The sequence below is a fragment of the Euleptes europaea genome, chromosome 21 (assembly GCF_029931775.1).
Source record: "Euleptes europaea isolate rEulEur1 chromosome 21, rEulEur1.hap1, whole genome shotgun sequence".
Lineage (NCBI taxonomy): Eukaryota > Metazoa > Chordata > Lepidosauria > Squamata > Sphaerodactylidae > Euleptes > Euleptes europaea.
The window spans coordinates 11,609,741-11,630,972 of record NC_079332.1 but is presented as its reverse complement, the minus strand read 5'-3'; the positions used below and the strand labels follow the sequence as shown (position 1 = coordinate 11,630,972).

Genomic DNA, 21,232 nt, shown 5'->3' with positions numbered 1-21,232 from the left:
AGATAGAGCTAAGTGCCCATTTAAAGTTCTGCTGTCTTTTACGGCTAGTCGAGGCATACAGGAATCTTGAGTGGGGGACTGGAAAAGGGAGGGGAAAACAGGGGTGTGCTTAACCCTTTCCCTGCTGGCCATTTGTCTACTCCACACATACATACCCCCAGCAAATATCCCACATGCAAGGGAAAGGATCGATTAAGCAATCTCCTGATTGCTAAAGGACTGTCTAATCTAGTACAATGCACTTGCGTGGCTCCTTAGGGCACCCACACAGAATAACAGGCCTGGTCTCAGATTCACAGGCAGAAAGATACTCACGATGTCCCTCAGATGTCCTCCCAGAGTAGCTATGACTACAGGAAGGGAGATTCGGGGCCTTGGAAACAGGGCCTCTGATCCAAGTCCCTAAAATTTTTGATTGAGCTTGGTTGCCATCAATGATTGGACCCCGATTCAGAACCTTCAGGGAGACTCTGGTCTCTCACTCGGCATCAGATAAATGCTGGGCGAGTCTCTCCCGTCGCTTCCAACCTTCCCGGAAGTGTTTCTCAACCTTTTTACCCTTGCGGAACTCTTAAAATAATATTTATGCCTCGGGGAACCCCTACTTATGATTACATATGATTTACATATGATTAGCCTATTTACCACTATTTCTCGCGGAACCCCAAGCGATTTCTCGTGGAACCCTAAGATTCTGGGGGACTCTGGTTGAGAAACACTGCTTTGCGGAGTAAGAGAGAGACAGAAATTGGTACTCCCCCTTTTCCCAGTGCTCAAGGCAAAGCAGAGACTGACTCAAGGGCTCTCAAAGTGAAATGCAAGGCAGCTGTGCCAAGAACGAGTCCACGATTCTGCCCCCACTGGTGACCATTCTTGGGGCTGCCTCCCCATGACCACAAAAACGGAACAGGTAAAGCGATTAAGCGACAGATACCATCACAGCACTCAAACCAGGCCTTGCTTAGCACTAAATTAGAGTGAAAAACCAAAATCCCTCCCGTTGGCCTGGAATATCGTTCCAAACTATCTGGGGGCAGTAAGAAGACGGGAGGTACTCTCGTCGATGTGACAGCAAGCCCAGCACCTTCATAAACCTTTTAAACAAAGGTGTCAAACTCATTTGTTACGAGGGCTGGATATGACATAAATGTCACTTGGTCAGGCCGGGCCACGCCTTGCCAGCCCAGATCGGGACTGGAGGTGGGGCTGCATCGACTGGCTCGCAGGTCGAATAAGAGCTCTCAAGGGGCTTTATCCGGTCTGCGGGCCTTAAGTTTGACACCCCTGCTTTAAAAGATGGCTTCCCGAGCCATTAGCACAACGGACCTATCAGCACACAGACACCCATCTCCTTCCCATCGATATCCGTGTGCCAGGCTCTCCTCCCACCCAGACGTAAGCTTTGCACCGCATGTCCGTAGCTTGTGCAAAATGCATGCGAGGGGTTATACAATTACATCGATTTCCTAGCGGGAGAAAGAGGATTCCTTTCTTGGGCTTTTAGCAGGAGAAAGGAAGTAGAGAGCTTGGAGGTGTGGGTGTGTGGGGAAGCAGCCGGTGCTGGCACTACCCCCCATTCAACCACAAGGGGGTGCTGTATCTTCATTTCAAAGAAGCTCTAAAGAGGCTTGTGCTGCATCAGCGTCAGCCGGGAAGTGCTAAGAGACCAACTCCTCTCCCGCTGCAAGCTCACTGCATTATTTAAAAAAGGAAGCAGGAAGACACCATTACAACAGCCGGGGGTACCTGCACATTGTAATGCTTGCACGCCATCTATTTAAAACACACACACACACACACACAGAGCCAGGCATCCACAAACTACCGCACGTATACAAGTGATATTTTGAAGCGTGAACAACCTGGGAGCAAACACACACACACACACACACACACACACACAAATCATCTACCGGGCTACTCACAACGCAGTTTTAACATCCAGATTAAAGAATGGTGCATCCACCGGGAAGGTTGTAAGCATTACTGCTTTCTAGACCACAAGGGAGAACCAGCGTGGTGTAATGGTTAAAAGCAGCGGATTCTAATCTGGAGAACCAGGTTCAATTCCCCACTCCTCCACATGGAGCCTGCTGGGTGACCCTTGGGCCGGTCACGGTTCTCTCTGAACTCTCTCAGCCCACGCGGAGGCAGGCCATGGCAAACCACCTCCTAATGTCTCTTCCCTAGACAACCCTACAGGGTCGCCGTAAGTCAGCGGTGACTTGACGGCACCTTCCACCAGCACAGATTGTGAGGAGCCTGGCTTTGTTAGGGCGCCTGTCCCGACTGTCAGTCGTCGCGGGGCCTTTGCCCATAATTGACTTCTGAGCACTGACAATACACAGCGCACTGCAGACCTCGGGGGGGGGGCATGTTCAAGGGCACACACCGCTATCATGGAGGGCATCTGCAGGGCCTTCCGAATTGCACTGGCGCAAACTGAGCATGTGCTACTCGGCGCACCTCTGGGGCGGCACATTGCAGGGGAGTATCAGAAGCGGCGAGCAACAAAACCATCCTGCCATTTCTGATTTTGACAGTGACAATAGATCAGTAAGCTTTCCCAGGCAAGTGCGAATTCCTCTGAACAAGGCTAGAAAAACACAGTGTGCTAGAGCCTTACGTAAAAAAAAAAAAAAAAAGCTCCGATCAGTAGCATGGGACTTCCATTGGAAAAGCACTGCCATGCTACCGGATGTGGTAACGTTTGGGTGGCGAGGGATTCAGCTGAGAAATCAGCACTAGGAAACGCCTTTATTTCATTTTCTTTAAAAGCATCACTCGTTTTCAGAATAGAACACCCGCAAACCTCCACCAAACTGCTTACTGTGTAGAAATCCACCTACCTGACCCTCAAGATCCTGCCTAGGCCGCAGTAGCCCTCTGACTACCTCTAATCTCCGGGGACGCTAGCTGTCTCTCTGCTATTCCTTCTCCTCCACTGCCTGCCGCAAGAGGCCAGCCCACCAGTCAGAGGCTGATAACCAGATGTGTGCGAGCCTGAAAGCAATAGCTACATGTTAGCGGAGCCCGTCCTGCACATGCAAGGCCAAGGTATTGGAGATCTGTGTTACTGATCACAGGGAGGGGGAAGGGGGTTTCGGCATCTCTGCCTTCCACCGTGCAGCAGGATTCTACAGCAGGTGAGGCACGCACGAGGCAGATCAGCAAATGGACAACCCTTCCCTCCACGGTACCCAACGTGAACTTACGCAGAGGCAGGGGACAATTTGTTCCAGGCGCGCTAGGAGATTTCTGGATCGCGGTAACCCTCTTAGAATGCCAGATCGAGTTTTCAAAATATCAAGGGGCCTTGCAGAGGCGATGGAGCTGTGAAGTTTTAAAAGTATTGTCCTTTAAAACAAAAAACAAAAAAAAGCCTCCCCTAAAAAAAACATCTGGCAGTGGCCATTTACACAAAGGAAAGTTGTAAAGGGGGGATGACGACAAAACCAGTCTCTGTTGTTATTGTGTGTGTGTGTGTGTGTGTACAGGGGGTTGTTTTAAACTGTGCATTCTGAAAGGGTTTAACAAAAGTGACTCCTTTTCTCCTGAGCAGCAAATCAAACCTGGTCCTCCCTCTTAGTTATAAAATATACAGCCCCTGCGGACTCTCAGCCAGTGTCTAGACAGCAAGAAGGGGGGAAAGGGGGGGGGGAGAGAGGAATAGAGGAACATAAACACATTTGTGACAGAGAAGCAAGCCACCTCCCAGGCACAGCTGAAGGTTTGGCTTTGTATACAGAGTGGATGTGATATACGAGAAAATTAATGTATCGTAGAGATAAGGGACTAATAAAAGCCAAGCGAGTGGAGGAAACCTTCTTGCTTACTCTCACGTCTGGAGGAAAGGCAGAAGGGATCCAAGAGTAGGAAATTTAAATCGCGACAACGGCACCCCGATCAGGGCAGTTAGCAGATGGCGGATTTTTTTTTTCCAACCCCAAAGTGTCTCGCGAGAGCTATATTTCTTTGGAGGGTGGAAAAGAACAAAAATGAAACCCAGCGTTGCCCAGAGACAGAGATCGGGCTGATTCACAATTTGTTCCCTGCCCCCCGCCCAATAAAACAACCAAGACCACTTTTACAGTATAAACACGCCAATTCATTCATCACCTTTCTTTTTTTACTGGTAGCAATTATGCATTTTGTTCTCGGGGACAGGGGTGCTGAACAAATGGGGGTGGGGGGAGGGAATTAAGAAAATAACTATTTATAGAAAAAAGGGGGAGGTCGGCATTCAAAACGGAAAAAGAACTTGAGCAGACGTGTCTGACGAACAGTCCCCAACGTGCCTGAAGTTACCTGTAGAATAGGCACGGCACCCAAAGGGTGTCACCACACTGAGAGCATCTTCAGGTGCCCACAAATCCAGACTTCTTTTCATGCTCACCGAAAAGAAAAGAGCCTAATAATTTCATACTGTATTTATTTAATAACTAAAATTCACAAATAAAAAGGTACTTGCAAAGTCCATTTCCGTCGCGTCGTCCCAATTCTCCTCCATATTTTACTGCGTTCGGGCCCAAAGGCATGTTTTCTTTTTTTCTTTCTCTTTTTTTTAAAAAAAAAAACAACGGGTTTGGATTCAGGGTTTTTCCCCCCTCTTTCGTTTTGTTTTGTTTTAAATTATAACTGTCGTATGATTGGTCGGAAGTTGGAGCAGAAGCACCAATGGAGAAGATGCTTTTTTTATGGAGATGAGAGCACACACACACAGGTCCCCCCCGGCCGTCCCACGCACGTTTTTTCCCCCGGAGGGTCTCAGGAGATGTGCAGGCGCGCAGACTCCCCAATTTTTTTGTCCCCCAACCCAGAGCAATCTTTCCGTTATTATATTTCCTCTCTCACAAAAAAAAGTCACTGCCTGTAGCCTCTTTTACATTTGTTTTCCCCCTCTTCTGTCCCCGCAGGACTGCGTTACACGGTGGAAACATGGGTTCGTTTCTGATTCCGCGAGGCCGGGGGCCAGCGGCAAGCAGGTCCTGTTTGCAGCTCAGTGCCAAGGTGTAGAATGGGTGTCTTTTCATTTCAGGTAGGTTTGTGTGTCCTTTTTTTCCAGAAAGCTGCCGTTCATTTCGCTTCCTTGCAGTTTTTTTTCTCTCTCTTTCTCAATCAAGCTGCTCGATAAGGCTATTCATACTCCAGGAACTGTTTGTGATAGAACAGCAAATACCTGCGAGGAGAAAAAAATTAAAAAATAAAACAAAAACTATCATTTTGAGGCGGGAAAAGAGGAGTGGGAGAGGTGTTTTGGGGAGCCCCCTGGCGCAGAGTGGTAAGCTGCAGGACTGCAGTCAAAAGCTCTGCTCACGGCCTGAGTTCAATCCCGACGGGAGTCGGTTTCAGGTAGCCAGTTCAGGGTTGACTCAGCCTTCCATCCTTCCGAGGTTGGTAAAATGAGTACCCAGCTTGCTGGGAGTAAAGGGAAGATGACTGGGGAAGGCACTGGCAAACCACCCCGTAAACAAAGTCTGCCTGGTAAACATCGGGATGAGACGTCACCCCATGGGTCAGGAATGACCCAGTGCTTGCACAGGGGACCTTTACCTTTACCTTCAGGCATGTGAAAAAAGCAGGACTTTTTCTTACGAAGTAGGAATGACTCCCAGGATGCATTCTGCTTACTTTCCTTCATTTGCTCATTGTATGCAGGCCCTAGGGCTAAATCTTTGGCAGGAATATTATCCGGTATCAATACACACTCGGATGCAGAGAAAATTATATTTCTGTTATCAGATATGGATGCCTATGCATTGTACAGAGTCTCTTTGTCTGCTCTTGCAGCAAAGAAAATAAGGTCTAACGTGGTATCGGAATAAGCAGCTACTTTTCTTTTAAATCGAAACGTTTTAGTATATCCCATTACCTGTTTAATATTTTACTTGCCAATCTATTGCATTTGTATTTTATTTGTTTTAGCAAACTGTGATGGCCAATGGCTACATACAATAAAATTTTCGTTCACTGCTTCTCTTCACGCTGTGCTGTGACACTCTAAATAATTTTAAGCCCCTGACTCACCATGGTATGTGCCCATCTATTCTGGCTCTGCGCTGGGCTCCTGGCTTGCTAGAAAGCTAGGCAAGGATTGGAGCCTGGGAATACGGCTTAAAGGAGCCACTCCAAGTGTGCAAGTCTAACAAGGGGCATTCGCTGACTGCACGGAAGTGAGGTTTCTGGTCAGCTTTAGCTTGCCTATGTCCTCGCTAACTTACAGCAGCACTGCCCAGATTTCAAGCACCTGAGGAACACCTCTCCAGACCTAGCAATGAACACCTGGAGAAGTTCGCTTCTGCGTTCTCCTCAGACGTGACCGCCAGTGTGGTGTGGTGTTGGGACTAGGATCTCCAGACTATTTCCGCTGGTTAGAAATTCCTACGTTCAGACGAGCTTTCTTACTGGCGAGATGTAATGCCCTAGACTCAGCCAAGACACAGTAAAATTATTTCAGTATTATACAATAAAATTATACAATAAAATTATTTCAGAAGAACGAAAATGCCCATTTTGTCCAGATCAAATAGACTCCCTAGGCCACAATGTTTTAAAAAGGTAAAGGTAGTCCCCTGTGCAAGCACCGGGTCATTCCTGACCCATGGGGTGACGTCACATCCTGACATTTACTAGGCAGACTTTTGTTTATGGGGTGGTTTGTCGTCGCCTTCCCCAGTCGTCTTCCCTTTACCCCCAGCAAGCTGGGTGCTCATTTTACCGACCTCGGAAGGATGGAAGGCGGAGTCAACCTTGAGTCGGCTACCTGAAACCGACTTCTGTTGGGATCGAACTCTGGTCATGAGCAGAGCTTCTGACTGCAGTACTGTAGCTTACCACTCTGCACCACAGAGCTCTAACATTGTTTTAGCATGTCCTCAAAATAATATTGCACAAAATAAATACATTACTCCCTGGATAAAACAGCTAAAGACGCTTTCTGAGAAGCGGATACTGCGTTATCTGCTGCCAAATAGATCAGTCAATTGTGTGAGAGATGTGGCAACTTTTCTTTTTACAGTGTCAAGGAAAAATTTAATTTCATCTCCCCTTTTTAAAGTGTGAAGTGTTTGATGGATAGCCAGTGGCTGTGAAATCTAGGGAAAGGACTAGGATCTGGGAGGCCCAGGTTCGAATGTCCACTCTGGCATGGAAGCTCGCTGGGCGACCTCGCGGGGTCATTGTGAAGATAAACGGGAGGAGAAGGCAGTGATTTGTGGGATATAAATGAATCAGCCTTTTGTTGGTGTTGGAGGACGTACCCTTCGCTGTCTAGTACATCCTTAATGCTAGCCTTGGTGATGATGGCATCGTCACATTTGAACCACTGGTCCTTGTGTTGCCGGATGAAGCTGGTATAGTGCCCGCTCTCCAGGGTTCCTTGGTGATTAACTACTGCAAACAAGGAATACCTGGAGGGAGGGGAAACAGATACAGGGCTGTTAGGAAGGACACGACCGCCACCGCTTCTTGCAACCTTTCCATTCGACAGCCCTCAGGTCTTTGCAAATATGTGCGGAAGTGCACGAAAGCATCCCATGTTCCCAATTCAACACCACAACTGAACCCCCCCCCCAAAAAAAAAGATCCCATTAAAAATAAGGCCAGACTGTGACATGGCAGCTTTAAAGGCTTTGGCTGGGAATGGGACCATCTGACTTCTCTGTAAGAACATAAGAAAAGCCCTGCTAGATCAGACTAAGGCCCATCAAGTCCAGTGGTCTGTTCACACAGTGGCCAACCAGGTGCCTCTAGGAAGCCCACAAACAAGACAACTGCAGCAGCATTACCCTGCTTGTGTTTCACAGCACCTAATATCATAGGCCTGCTCCTCTGAAACAGGAGCAAATAGGTATGCATCATGACTAGTATTAATCTTGACTAGTAGCCAAGTAGAAGAAGAAGCTGATGGAGAAGAAGAAGAATTGGTTTTTATATACCGACTTTCTCTACCACTTAAGGAAGAATCAAACCGGTGTACAATCACCTTCCCTTCCCCACAACAGACACCCTGTGAGGTAGGTGGAGCTGAGAGAGCTCTAAGAGAGCTGTGACTAGCCCAAGGTCACTCAGCTGGCTTCATGTGGGGGAGTGTGGAAACCAACCTGGTTCACCAGATTAGCCTCCGTAGCTCACATGGAGGAGCAGGGAATCGAACCCAGCTCTCCGGATCAGAGTCCGCCGCCCCAAACCACCGCTCTCAACCACTATTCCACGCTGGCTCTCAGAGATGAAAGAGACAAAGGAATGAAAGAAGGAGGCTCCCAGGGAGTTGTTATATGTTATGCTTCTCCTCTCACCCTCCCCACCCCCAGCCCCATACTTAGCTCTGGAAGATGTGGAATCATTTCTATTCCGCCTTCGGCCCACCCTACCCCAACAGGGGAAGCCACACAATGCAACTCTACTTACTTATTATCGTTGTTTAGACTATCCGCTGGTTGCTGGTACTGGCCGTTCATTCTGCTCTCTTTACTGCAATGAGACAAATGAGACACAAACTATTCAGCGGCCCTTGGAAGACAAAACAGTGCGCCGTGAACAGCCCCCTCGTATTTTTAAAAAAGGTTGTCCCTTGGGCAAGCACTAGGTCATTACTGTCCCATGGGGTGACGTCATATCCCGAAGTTTACTAGGCAGACTGTGATCGCCTTCCCTAGTAGTTTACACTTTACCCCCAGCAAGCTGGGTACTTGTTTTACTGACCTCGGAAGGACAGAAGGCGGAGTCGACCTTGAGCTGGCTAACTGGAACCGACTTCTGTCGGGATCGAACTCAGGTCGTGAACGGAGCTTTTGACTGCAGTACTGCCGCTTACCGCGCTGCGCCACGGGGCTCTCTATTATCTTTAGACTGAGTTTATTTCAAAGTGTTTAATTTGCGGGTTTCCAAAGAATGCATTTAACAAAAGGCTAAACTCCTCAACAACAACAACGCCAGTCGAAGAACACCGCCAGTGTTGTTCTTGGGTCTCCATCCACCAGCAAAAAGGGGACTATTTTATCTTTTGTTACAATGGCAGGTAATTTGATTGAAATAGGGGTAATCCATTGATGGCGATAAGAATTGTACTGGGGACATTCCAACATCGTATGAAGTAGTGTATCAACTCTCTTCAGATCGCATGGACAAAGTCTATCTGAATAAGGTAAGTTATCATATCTTCCATTTTACACCGCCGAAGGAGGGGTACTTCAGGTGGCATCAATAAACAAGGCTTCCTTTACCTGCTGTGCGTGCCTGGACAAGCTTCAGCACGTAATTACAGTGGTAACTCTGAAACCTTTCGGTTTCTGAAATTTTGAGACAAAGGGGACACTTAAAAATTATATTATGGGTGCACGGGGTGGGGGGATGGACTGCAAGCTTCGACACCTACTAGCTCAACACAAATCTTCTCAATTATAAATTGTAAATTTTATCCACAGATTCCCCCCCCCTTCCTGAGATGTGGCCAGAGCAAATCGCTACCAAGGTAGATTCTCCGTGTGAAATTTCCGAACGATGGCGATAATTGCTTGGGTTTTATGACAAACAGAATTATCTGTCCCTTCAAGGACAGGGACACTGTCTAACCGATGTGCCAACCTGTACTTATGTTTGTTTTAAAAGAGAAATCTTTCACAAAGTGCATTTGCCATTTTTCTGTGGAAAACACTAGAACCAAGTCCGCCTTCTTTTCACATGAACACACAAGAACACATGAAGCTACCTTATACCGAATCAGACCCTTGGTCCATCAAAGTCAGTCTTGTCTACTCAGACCGGCTGCGGCTCTCCAGGGTCTCAGGCAGAGGTCTTTCACATCACCCACTTGCCTAGTCCCTTTAACTGGAGATGCCGGGGATTGAACCTGGGACCTTCGGCATGCCAAGCAGATGCTCTACCACTGAGCCACAGCCTCTCCACAGAGGATCTCCACAGGAGGTCTCAGGAAATATGGATCGCTCTCCAGTGAGGTGTTTGTTGGCTGTTCCTCCTCTTGGCAAAAAAAAAGTCTTCCAAGCGCAGATGGGCTGATTGGCATTAAGATAAACCAGGAGTTCCCCAAAGCACAAATTTCAGCCGTTCATATATGTTTAAATTGCCTGACTGAAAGGTGCGTCTTAAGAGCAGGGCAGCTCTAGTCCCCTGGTCTCTCTTCCTGTGAGAATACTTTTGCTGAACCGAAGTTCTGAAATCGGTTTAGTTTAACCACTGTTTTTAAAAAAAGAACACTTTCACACAAACAAAAACTGCTGCCAAATCATTTCGAAACTGGTTTTCGCTGGAAAGTTCAATTTGGTCATTTCTCGCTTTGCCCTCTTCCGCAAATGTGGCCGAAAGCCTGCCTGGCACCAGACTGGTTTCTGGTGAGAACGTCGGCCCTTGTAGCACCTACCTGGAGGCCATAAAAGGCGTCATGTCCAGCTCCAGCGGAAAGGAGACGTACGTAGTGATCTTTCGCCTCAGTTTGGCTGAGTGTTCAAACCGCTACGGGAAAGAAGAAGAGTTGGTTTTGATATGCCGACTTTCTCTACCACTTAAGGGAGAATCAGACCGGCTTACAGTCACCTTCCCTTCCCCTCCCCACAACAGACACCCTGTGAGGTAGGTGGGAAAGGAAGAGCTGGTCCCAGTTTTGTTTTGGAGAAACGTATCAGGAGGGTGGGGCTGCCCTTATTGACTACTTTGGGTATCTAGAATGAAACAGGCAAGTTAGGAACATCAATCAGTCTGAAGAAATGAGGCCCCTGCCTCTAGCGTTTGGCAAGAGTTTTGAAGAAGAAGAGTTGGTTTTTATACACTGATTTTCTCTACCTTTAGAATCATACAGTTGGAAGGGACCACCAGGGTCATCTAGTCCAAACCCCTGCACAATGCAGGAATTTCACAACTACCTCCCCCACACACCCCCAGTGACCCCTACTTCATGCCCAGAAGATGGCCAAGATGCCCTCCCTCTCACCATCAGCTTAAGGTCATAGAATCAGCATTGCTGACTGATTGCCATCTAACCTTTTCTTAAAAACCTCCAGGGAAGGAGAGCTTACCACCTCCTGAGGAAGCCTGTTCCACTGAGCAACCACTCTGTTAGAAAATGCTTCCTAATGTCTAGACGGAAACTCTTTTGATTTAATTTCAACCCTTTTCTAGCACTGTGGTCCTAATCCACACACACACATCTTGTAGTTGCTTGATAGAACCAAGCAAGAGTCCAGTAGCACCTGAGTTTAAGGAGTCTCAAAGAGGCTTACAATCGCCTTCCCTTCCTCTTCCCACAACAGACACCTTGTGAGGCAGGCGGGGCTGAGAGAGTTCGGAGAGAACTGTGACTGGCCCAAGGTCACCGAGCAGGCTTCATGTGTAGGAGTGGGGAAACAAACCCGGTTCACCAGATTAGAGCACTCTTAATCACTACACCATGCTGGAGGAGGAGGAGGAGGAAGAGAAGAACCAGCTTACAATCACCTTCCCTTCCCCTCCCCGCAACAGACACCCTGTGAGGTAGATGGAACTGAAAGAGCTCTAAAAGAGCTGTAACTTGCCCAAGGTCACCCAGCTGGCTTCGTGTGTAGGAGTGGGGAAACCAGTTCACCAGATTAGCCTCCACCGCTCATGTGGAGTGGGGAATCAAACCCGGTTCTCCACATCAGACTCCACTGCTCCAAACCACTGTTGTTAACCACTCACCATGCTGGCTTTGCTTTTAAATCCAGGGCACCAAGGGCCAAACCTAACACTGCCCACTGGATTCATGCTGGTTTATAAGGTTTCCCCCCAACCACGTCTGTATCAGTTAAGGCAAAAAGCACAAAACAACAGGATAATCTGTCCTCCACACAGAAACGCCCCATCCTGATAAATGAACAAACCGAAAGGCAAAGAGGGCAGGAAGAGATGGGGAGAGATTAATTTCTGAGCCGATGGGGAGTGTGAAAAATGTCACGCTTTCGTCGTCATATTCTTAGCTGAAAGGGAGAGAAAAGCAAGCCAAAAAAAGAAAAAAAAGAAAAAAGATGAATCGTGTGCTCCTTAAAGAGAGGGCATGTCTTTCCATTTCTTAGAACTCCTGCCCTCTTTACACTCACAGTTAATTATTCTCGGTTTATCACATCATAGCCATCCCCTGGCAACTAATCAGGTGGCCAATAAAGAGAGAGAGAACCCCACGGCCCTCTTTTTGCATTTTTGCCCATTATTATTAACATTGCCAGAGCATATGCCTCTTTGTAATGAACCTGATATTTGTTAAGCTATAAATAACTTACGGTTATATCATTACAACAGCTGCTAGACTGTAGTGGCGGCTCGTTCACTGGTGTTTGAAAAGCTGTTTTGATGCATAAAATGTTGCGCCTTGCGAGGTGGTAGTTCCCACCCTGTGGAATAGCCTAGCCTGCCCAAGGCAATCTGGAAGGCCCCCCACACACACACACACACTGCGATTCCATAGTTTCACACAATGTGCAAAACAGAAATGTTCAGGTGGGCAACTTGGAAGGCTTTAAGAGGGGAGTGGACATGTTCATGGAGGAGAGGGGTATTCATGGCTACTAGTACAAATGGATACTAGTCATGATGCATGCCTCCTCTCTAGGATCAGAGGAGCGTGCCTATGATATTAGGTGCTGTGGAACATAGGCAGGACAATGCTGCTGCGGTCGCCTTGTTTGTGGGCTTCCTAGAGGCACCTGGTTGGCCACTGTGTGAACAGACTGCTGGACTTGATGGGCCTTGGTCCAATCCAGCAGGGCCTTTCTTATGTTCATTGTTAAAAAGGGATCAGAATTATAGTGTAACGGATCAGCTCCAGACGTCGCTTCTATAAGGGACAGTAATGGAGTCTATTCCAATGGGAGTTTTTTTGTATGTACCACCCCTGACCCACCCCTTTTTATCGCAATTCATGTTTTCCACCTTTGTGATCCTCTCTTCAGTACAGGATGTCAAATGTATACAGTTTGTTGCCTTAAGACAGTATTTCTTTCTTTCTTTCTTTTGCTTGCATGGTTTCCCATAAGAACCTAGGAAGAGACCTGCTGGATTAAAGTGGTGGTCCAACATCCTGTCTCTTGAGAACCAACAGCAGGGCAAGAAGGAGGAGGAAGAGAAGAAGGAGGAGGTGGAGGAGGAGAAAGTTTAATTAGTTCCTGTCTGCCTTAGCACTGGAAAGGAATCACCCATCTGTCTCCGAGATGCCCTCTGCCTCATAGCGAGAAGAAGAAGAGTTGGTTTTTATACCCCACTTTTCTCTGCCTTTTAAAGAGTCTCAAAGCAGCTTACAATCTATATAATGTTAAGGCTCAGAAGATGAAAATTGTTTTATCTAACCCTTTTCCCCTCCCTCCTTTTTCTATTCTGTACCCCCTTTATATAAAAAATAAACTTAAAAAAATCCTTGGCCGCTGCACTGTTTTCTTTAGTAAGCTGTTTGAATGAATTGTTTTTTGAATTGAGCCACTGTGAGAAAGGCAGGTTATAAATGAAGATAATAACAATAACAATAATAGCAGCAGCAGAAGTAGTAGTAATAGACGGGATGACAATGTACTAGTAACAGACGGGATGACAATGTCTCGAGATCTCCTTTGCCATCCAGCACAGCTACCAAATGCTACTTCCATTTTTAAAGACATATTTCTCTATGCCCTGGAGACTGGATGAAAGGAAAGCTGTGAGTTTAAAAACTGCCGGATGAGTCCCCCACCTCCAACAAGTTCCTTGCGGGTTCCCTGATGCTTTCTTAAAGTCACAGAACCTGACGACTTACTTTGAGATGAAAACAGGCCACAATGGGTAATTTCTTCATAGTGAGTTGTTTGGTAGATTCCTGGTAGCTATGGCAACCACTACATTTGATTTTGGCACTGCTTCCTAAATGCTCTGGCCTTGTAAACCTGCAAAATATTGTAAGGAGAGAGAGGGTGTCACTGCATGGGTAAAAGGAATAATAAATAATCATAACAACAATATCACACTTGGTATTTCTGTTGCAGTATTTGATACCTTCAGAGATGCAACATTTAGTTCCTTAGCCCTTTTCTGTAGAAGCCTACTCATCCCAAGTCCATTGCTAGTAAAAATATAACTGTTTCTAAGCACCTGTACTGCGAACATTTGCTCTGCAAGGAACATAAGGGGAAAATGGCCGTAGTGGAGTCAGAGCGTTGTAGTGGTTAAGTATGATGGTTTGGAGCAGTGGACTCTGATCTGGAGAAGCGGGTTTGATTCCCCACCCCTCCACATGAGCGGCTAATCTGGTGAACCGTGTCGGTTTCCCCGTTCCTCCACATAAAGCCTGCTGGGTGACCTCTGGCTAATCCTTGGGCTAGTCACAGTTCTCTCAGCCCCACCAACCTCACAGAGTGCCTGTTGTGGGGAGGGGAAGGGAAGGTGATTGTAAGCCGGTTTGGTTCTTCTTTAAGTGGTGGAGAAAGTCGGCATATAAAACCAGCTCTTCTTCAGAACAGTCATTTGTACATGCTGTCTTCTTCTTCTTTTCTTCTTCTCATGGCTCCACTCAGTTTATTCAGTCTCTCCTGGTGTGAAATGGCACAACAACTCTTGTTCTCACAAGTAAGGCCTTCCTCGTCATCCTCTCTGGCAAAACGCCTGCTTTTTCTACACCAGTACCTATTCTGCATCACGGTGCCTGCTCTCCTGGTTTTTAGGAGCCTTTGCAACCCAGAACTGTTCTGGGTTAGAGGAAAGGGGTTCTCCTTGGTACCTGTTGGTACTTGCTTTTAATGTTCTTTGTTGACATGACTCTTTTTTGATGTCATGCATTAAGTTGCTTTGGGTCCCCTTTTCTGGGAAGAAGGGCAGGGAAGAAGGATTTTAAACAAATAAAATTACTGGTCACATAAAATTTGTTTGCAAACACAATGCTTTGAGCCATTTGGACTTGATCAGAACCTTGACACCATCTGTATGGGTGTCACATACAATAGCTTTCCTCTTGATACGGTTTTAACCTTAGGACATCTACCTAGGCTCTCCCCAATTATTTATTTAAAGCATTTCTGTGCTGCCTTTCCACCCAAATAGGGTCCCAAAGCTGGGAACAAACATCCTTTCTCTAGTTCTTGTAGGTTATCCGGGCTGTGTAACCGTGGTCTTGGAATTTTCTTTCCTGATGTTTCGCCAGCAACTGTGGCAGGCATCTTCAGAGTAGTAACACTGAAGGACAGTGTCTCTCAGTGTCAAGGGTGTAGGAAGAGTAATATATAGTCAGAAAGGGGTTGGGTTTGAGCTGAGTATTGTCCTGCAAAAGTATTGTCCTGTAAGTATCAAGATAATGTGTCTTGATGGCGTTTCTCTCCTTGCGTGTTATATTGCTAGCAGGGGGCTTTGCTTTTCGTAGAATTCTTGCAATGGTTCCATATTAACATACCATACCCTCATTAGCACATTATCTTGATACTTACAGGACAATACTTTTGCAGGACAATACTCAGCTCAAACCCAACCCCTTTCTGACTATATATTACTCTTCCTACACCCTTGACACTGAGAGACACTGTCCTTCAGTGTTACTACTCTGAAGATGCCTGCCACAGTTGCTGGCGAAACGTCAGGAAAGAAAATTCCAAGACCACGGTTACACAGCCCGGATAACCTACAAGAACCAATGAACTCTGACCGTGAAAGCCTTCGACAATATCCTTTCTCTAATTTCTGACATGCTTCGGCATGTAAAACACATAGTTGCTTTTAAAAAAAAAAAGTTGGGAGGTCTTTCTCTCTTACTTCAGCTTCTTCCTGAAACGATACAACCGTTACCTTTACGTGTGTAACCAATTTCTCCTATTGCATCCATTTCTGTAATTATGCTTAGCGTCATTCTTGGAACGTCATCCAAATTTATCCACCTTCATCTGGGGTTTACCCTCACTGAAATCTTAATTCACGTCTTTACAGACAGAGAGCTTCTAACGTTGCCGTGCCTGAACTCATGTTTTAAGGTATAGAATAGAAGATAAAATGATTGCAGGTTTGAGGTCTCTGCAACATCAGTACACTAAGGGCAGAACCACAGGCCTAGTTTAGGGAATATTCTAAGACACCCCCTCAAATGTAGCCATGCTGGGGATTTGAGGGGGAGAACACTGTGTGAAAGGTAGAATCATAGAGTTGGAAGGGGCCATACAGGTCATCTAGTCCAACCCCCTGCTCAACGCAGGATCAGCCTGAAGCTTCCCTGACAAGAGTTTGTCCAGCTGCTTCTTGAAGACTGCCAGGTTTGGGGGGGGGGGGCTCTCCACCTCCCCAGGCAGCTGATTCCACAGCTCTTACTGTAAAAAAAAAATTCCCAGTACCCAGCCGGTGCCTTTCCGCCCGTAATTTAAACTCATTATTGCGAGCCCTATCCTCTGCTGTCAACAGGAACAGCTCCCTGCCTTCCTGTGACAGCCTTTCAAATGCTTAAAGAGAGCAATAGGGTTGCCAGGTTACTCTTCCCCACTGCTGGGGGATTTTGGGGGCAGAGCCTGAGGATGCCATAGAGTCCAATTGCCAAAGCAGCCATTTTCTCCAGGGGAACTGATCTCTGGATCAATCTGGAGGTTGGCAACCCTAGAGAGCAATCATGTCCCTCCTCAACCTTCTCTTCTCCAGACAGAGCATTCCCGAGTCCCTCAGCCATTCCTCGTAGGGCTTGGTCTCCAGGCCCGATCATCCTCATTGCTCTCCTCTGCATCCGCTCCGTTATGTCCACATCCTTTTTGAAGTGAGGCCTCCAGAACTGCACACAGGACTCCAGGTGCGGCCTGACCGACGCGGTAGACAGTGGTGGCTTTTTAATCCTTTCTTCCCACACCATTTTCCCATTGAGAAAAGCTATCTTCAAGTCACTTTTATCTGTGCTGGGGAAGGCATATGAGTACCTGCATTTCCCCCCAGCGAGAACAAATGTGGTTTGGGGGTGACATCTGCCGGCAACCAAATGACATGGGAGAAAAGGTTTAAGAACACCCTCCGCGGCATTGCTCTCCTCCTCTACACAGCAGCCCCAAACAGAAAGAAATGAAAAAAATAAATAACAGAGTATAACAACTGTGGCTACTCTAGCGATAAACAGTTATAAAGGTTCCAGGACAGCCGTGTTAAGTCTTCAGTAGAAGACCAAGATTCGAGTCCAGTAGCATCCTAGAGACCAATGAGATTTTGGAGATGCGAGTTTTCAAGAGTCAACGCCACTCTCAAAAGCTTATACCCCCAAAATCTCACCACTGAACTCGAATCTAGCTCATCTATAAAAGGTTTCCAAATATCTAAAAGTATGTCCATGCGAAACTGTCAGCTACATGTGTTCAAAATGTCGATAAGGTTTTAAGGTTCTCAATCCGCTGGATTACTAGAGGCGGGCATTTATCTTTCCAATGTAGGGACATGGAGGATCCATTTTTGTTGACCATCAATTAGCATCCAGGAGACAAGAAGATATAGTCTGATCAACACAGCTATTGTTTTGCTTGATGCTTTAAGATCCTGCGAGCCCTCTGTCCTGAAGATCATGCTTTGGTGGAAAGGAGGCACACCTTCAACGGATGTTCTGTACGCATGCATGCTCTGACAACGGGTGAGAAGGGCACATGCGGCAGAGCTTTTCAGCCGTTAGGCCCAATCTGCAAAATTCTGTGCCCCTATGAGGCTTTCCAGCGTTAACATGTTGTTATTTCAGGGGTCGTTTTGAGGCAGACGAGTTCCACGGCTTCTGGCAGGCTGTTTTTGCTCGCGCTGGCGCTTGGCTGTTTTTCAGCTGATGGCTGTTTTACCTTGCTTTTATTTATTAAATTTATAAACAGCTTTTCCACACACCCAAAAAGCAGCTCAGCCTTGTCTAAAAAGACAAGACGCACAAGGGAGGAGTGGAGGAAAAGGTGGAAGAGAATCGCTGCGTGATCCTAAACAGAGTTGAGCTCTTGTAAGTAAGCCCACTGATTTCATTAGGCGGAAGGGTGTGGCTCTGCTTTGGATTGTGCTGTGAGCTGATAACGTCAGAGCCCTGGGAAAGCAATCCTAAACATATCTAGAGAGCCACTGCCAGTCCAGAAGAAGAAGAGTGGGTTTTTATACCCACATTGTCTCTGCCATAAGGAGCCTCAAAGCAGCTTACAATCGCCTTCCCTCCCCGCCCCCCAAACAGGCACCTTGTGAGGTAGGTGGGGCTGAGAGAGTTCTGAGAGAAATGTGACTGTCCCAAGGTCACCCAGCAGGCTTCATGTGGAGGAGTGGGGAACCGAACCCAGTTCTCCAGACTAGAATCTGCTGCTCTTAACCATGCTGGCTCCCCCTCATGACCTAGAAAGCAGTAATGCTACAGCTGGGTGGGGGGAGAAAGTCAGCCTATTTATTCTCTTACAAAGGGATTTCAAAGGGAGATTAGAGAGACTACTGGATTGCAACTAATAATGAAGCTCAAGACAATGCATTATCCTGGATTGAACAGAGACCTGGGATTCCTGTCTCATTACCAATGCTGATTTCTCCACGCCTACCACCCCTCTGCAAATCACACCTAATCCAATCACGCCAGCTAGCGTCATTTACCTGTGATTGTCATTTACCTGCTATTGCCATTGGGTGTCTGCATTCACTCTTCTCTACTTAAGGGACAGATGGAGTCACTTTCTAGCTGTATCTGAAGAAGCGAGCTGTGACTCACGAAAGCTCATACCCTGCCAGAAATGTTGTTTGTCTTTTAAGGTGCTGCTGGACTCTTGCTCTTTTCTGAAGAAGTGAGCTGTGACTCATGAAAGCTCCTACCCTTCCAGAAATTTTATTAGTCTTTTAATGTGCTACTAGACTCTTGCACATTTTCTATTATTTAAGTGCTTTCAGTCCTTATATCCCTCAAACATTAGATTTAAAATTACGCTGCTCAAGATCAGTGGATCAAGGAGCTTCTAAGGGATAAAAGGAAAGGAATTATTTAAGTACTGGCAGTTTAAAGTGAAGACACAAACTATTCTTCTGTTTCATCACATACGGTCTCCATGGGTGCAGGAAGAGTTGGCGGGAGGGAGATCCCACTTTCAGGAGTGCCCTCACACCCCTTTAGGTCTCAACCAATCATCCCAAGAAGAAAGCGTGTTGCCACAAACAAAAACCTATGACGCATCAACTTATCATTGGGAATACTGTGTTGAATCCTACCCATGGGAAAGCTAGCCAAAGGGTCAGCGGGTGGGGCCGCTTCCCTCGAATCTCCACCAGCATCTGCTTATGCTACACAGCTTTTATTTTGAGCTGCTCTCCCTCTCTCTCTCTCTCTTCTCCCCCCCCCCCCCGCAAACGAACAGAACGGCTCTGCAAGATGATTCAGCAGTTAACACTGCAGTCGAGGTGCCGCTTTCTTCCTTGGCCATTTGCCCGTGAAAACACTGCTCGTCTGTGGACAGCAGGGGGGGACGTTAAGATTCTCTCCGGGCACCAACGCCGCCGGCCACAGTGTGTACCTTCGCAAGCAGTCTGTGAGGGTGGTGGTTCCTGACATGTGGCTCTCCCCGTTCACCACACTGCCGTCACTGCCCGGGCTCAGAGGCCAAAACGGGGTGGAGGAGCCCGGTAAGTCCAAACTGATGTCCCAGAACGGGTCTATCGTCGTGGAAACACCGCTGGGGAGAGAAGAGAAAACAAAGTTTACCCACCAACTGACACGGCCAACCGGCACGTCCGCTTCTGAAGTGGAAAGCACTTAGAATTGCTGCGTAATAACGTGGTCCCAGTGAAAAGAGTCCCAACTATGGTTAAAAACTGTACGTAAAATGGATTCCCTTCTAGCATATGTCACATGACCTGGCCAAATTCTTTCAGAGTCTCATAAAAGTGCAATATGACGTGGTAGGAGACAGTGTGGAACCTTAGATAAGGTATCTTCACAACTCAAAGAAATAAATAACTTATCTTACTCTACAAACTTTTTAAATAGATGGATGCCTTTTCTAGAATATGTGGGAAAGGGGGCATCACGAAGTAAACAATGCCCACGAAACTATCGAATGATTTGCATTTATTAAGTTCTGCTAAGTGAACATAACAAATAGCACGATTTCTGTAAAAAAGTACTGATGTATAATATTAGAACAGATATTGGAACCGAGTATTGAAACATATCTCGATGGTACGATGTTTAACCTTTTGTTGTTGTTGTTGTCATTATAAAATAAACTTAAAATAATGAGGGGGGTTTTAAAGTGCAATATGACAAAACTCAGAGATTAATATTGTACCATAACTAATATAATTTGGCCTTTTATGCAATATTTTTAATAGTTTGACTTGTATACTTTATGCCATTAAAGGTTTTTGGTATTGGTATTGTCACGTGGCCTTATCGGATGAAGATGCTTTCACAAGGCCAAGTGAAAATTGGGAAGGAAAAATCTCCTGGTGGTGAAACTTTTAAGGGCAGGAAGGGTTGTGTCAGTATTTGGCTCTCGTGGCCCTTTCTTACTTGCCCAGGGTAATGCCGATCGCCACTTTGGGGTCAGCATACAATTTTCCTCCAGGCCAGGGATCCTGGAGGGCTTTTTTGGCTATCTTCTGGGCATAAGAGTAGGGGTCACTGGGTGTGTGGGGGGGAGGCAGATGAGAATTTCCTGCATTGTGCAGGGGGTTGGACTAGATGACCCTGGTGGTCCCATCCAACTCTATGATTCTATGTGACTTTTTCCATCTCTTAACAAATGAACGTGGAGAACAACCCTCTTTTAGGTTGTGTTTACTTGGAAAAAAACCTGGTCCTTCCACCTCTAGAGGGTGCTAAATCTGTAGAAAGCACTTCCGTCAGGACAGCTATATTTAGCAAGCCAAATTCAGAATTTATGGGAATTTAAAGCAATCGCACGCACAAGGTGTAAATCTGCCAGATGTTTTCCAGTTGTGCCGCATTCCTCAGAGTTCCGAGAACTCCAGCCTTTATTTAAAAACACATTTCTAGCCCACAGAGTTTGCCAGAGACGATGGAATGGGGAAGTCTTGTGTTTATATATTTTGTTTTATTTATATCCCACCTTTCTCCCTAGTGGGGGTCTCAAAGGGGCTCAGATCGCTCTCCTCTCCCCCATTTTATCCTCACAACAACCCTGGGAGGCAGGTTAGGCTGAGAGGGTGTGACCGGCCCCAGGTTCACACAGCGAAGGTCTAAGCTTTCAAGAGCCCCGTGGAGCAGAGTGGTAAGCTGCGGGACAGCAGTCCAAGCTCTGCTCAAAACCTGAGTTCGATCCCGACAGAAGTTGGTTTCAGGTAG

The 21,232-nt window shown here is 46.7% G+C and overlaps 1 protein-coding gene across 2 annotated transcripts in view; it reads right to left on the bottom strand.

Moving 5' to 3' along the window:
* Positions 1-5,118: 5,118 nt before the first annotated feature.
* USP22 (ubiquitin specific peptidase 22) overlaps positions 5,119-21,232 on the bottom strand; it is a 109,629-nt gene continuing 93,515 nt past the window's right edge. For both annotated transcript variants that reach the window (XM_056866367.1, XM_056866368.1), the window contains 6 exons: positions 19,440-19,598; positions 13,751-13,877; positions 10,379-10,470; positions 8,410-8,472; positions 7,260-7,409; positions 5,119-5,179 (listed from right to left, as the gene is read on the bottom strand). In XM_056866367.1, coding sequence (XP_056722345.1) covers positions 5,137-5,179; positions 7,260-7,409; positions 8,410-8,472; positions 10,379-10,470; positions 13,751-13,877; positions 19,440-19,598 — 634 coding nt within the window. In that variant the 3' untranslated portion in view covers positions 5,119-5,136. The remainder of the gene's footprint in view (positions 5,180-7,259; positions 7,410-8,409; positions 8,473-10,378; positions 10,471-13,750; positions 13,878-19,439; positions 19,599-21,232) is intronic.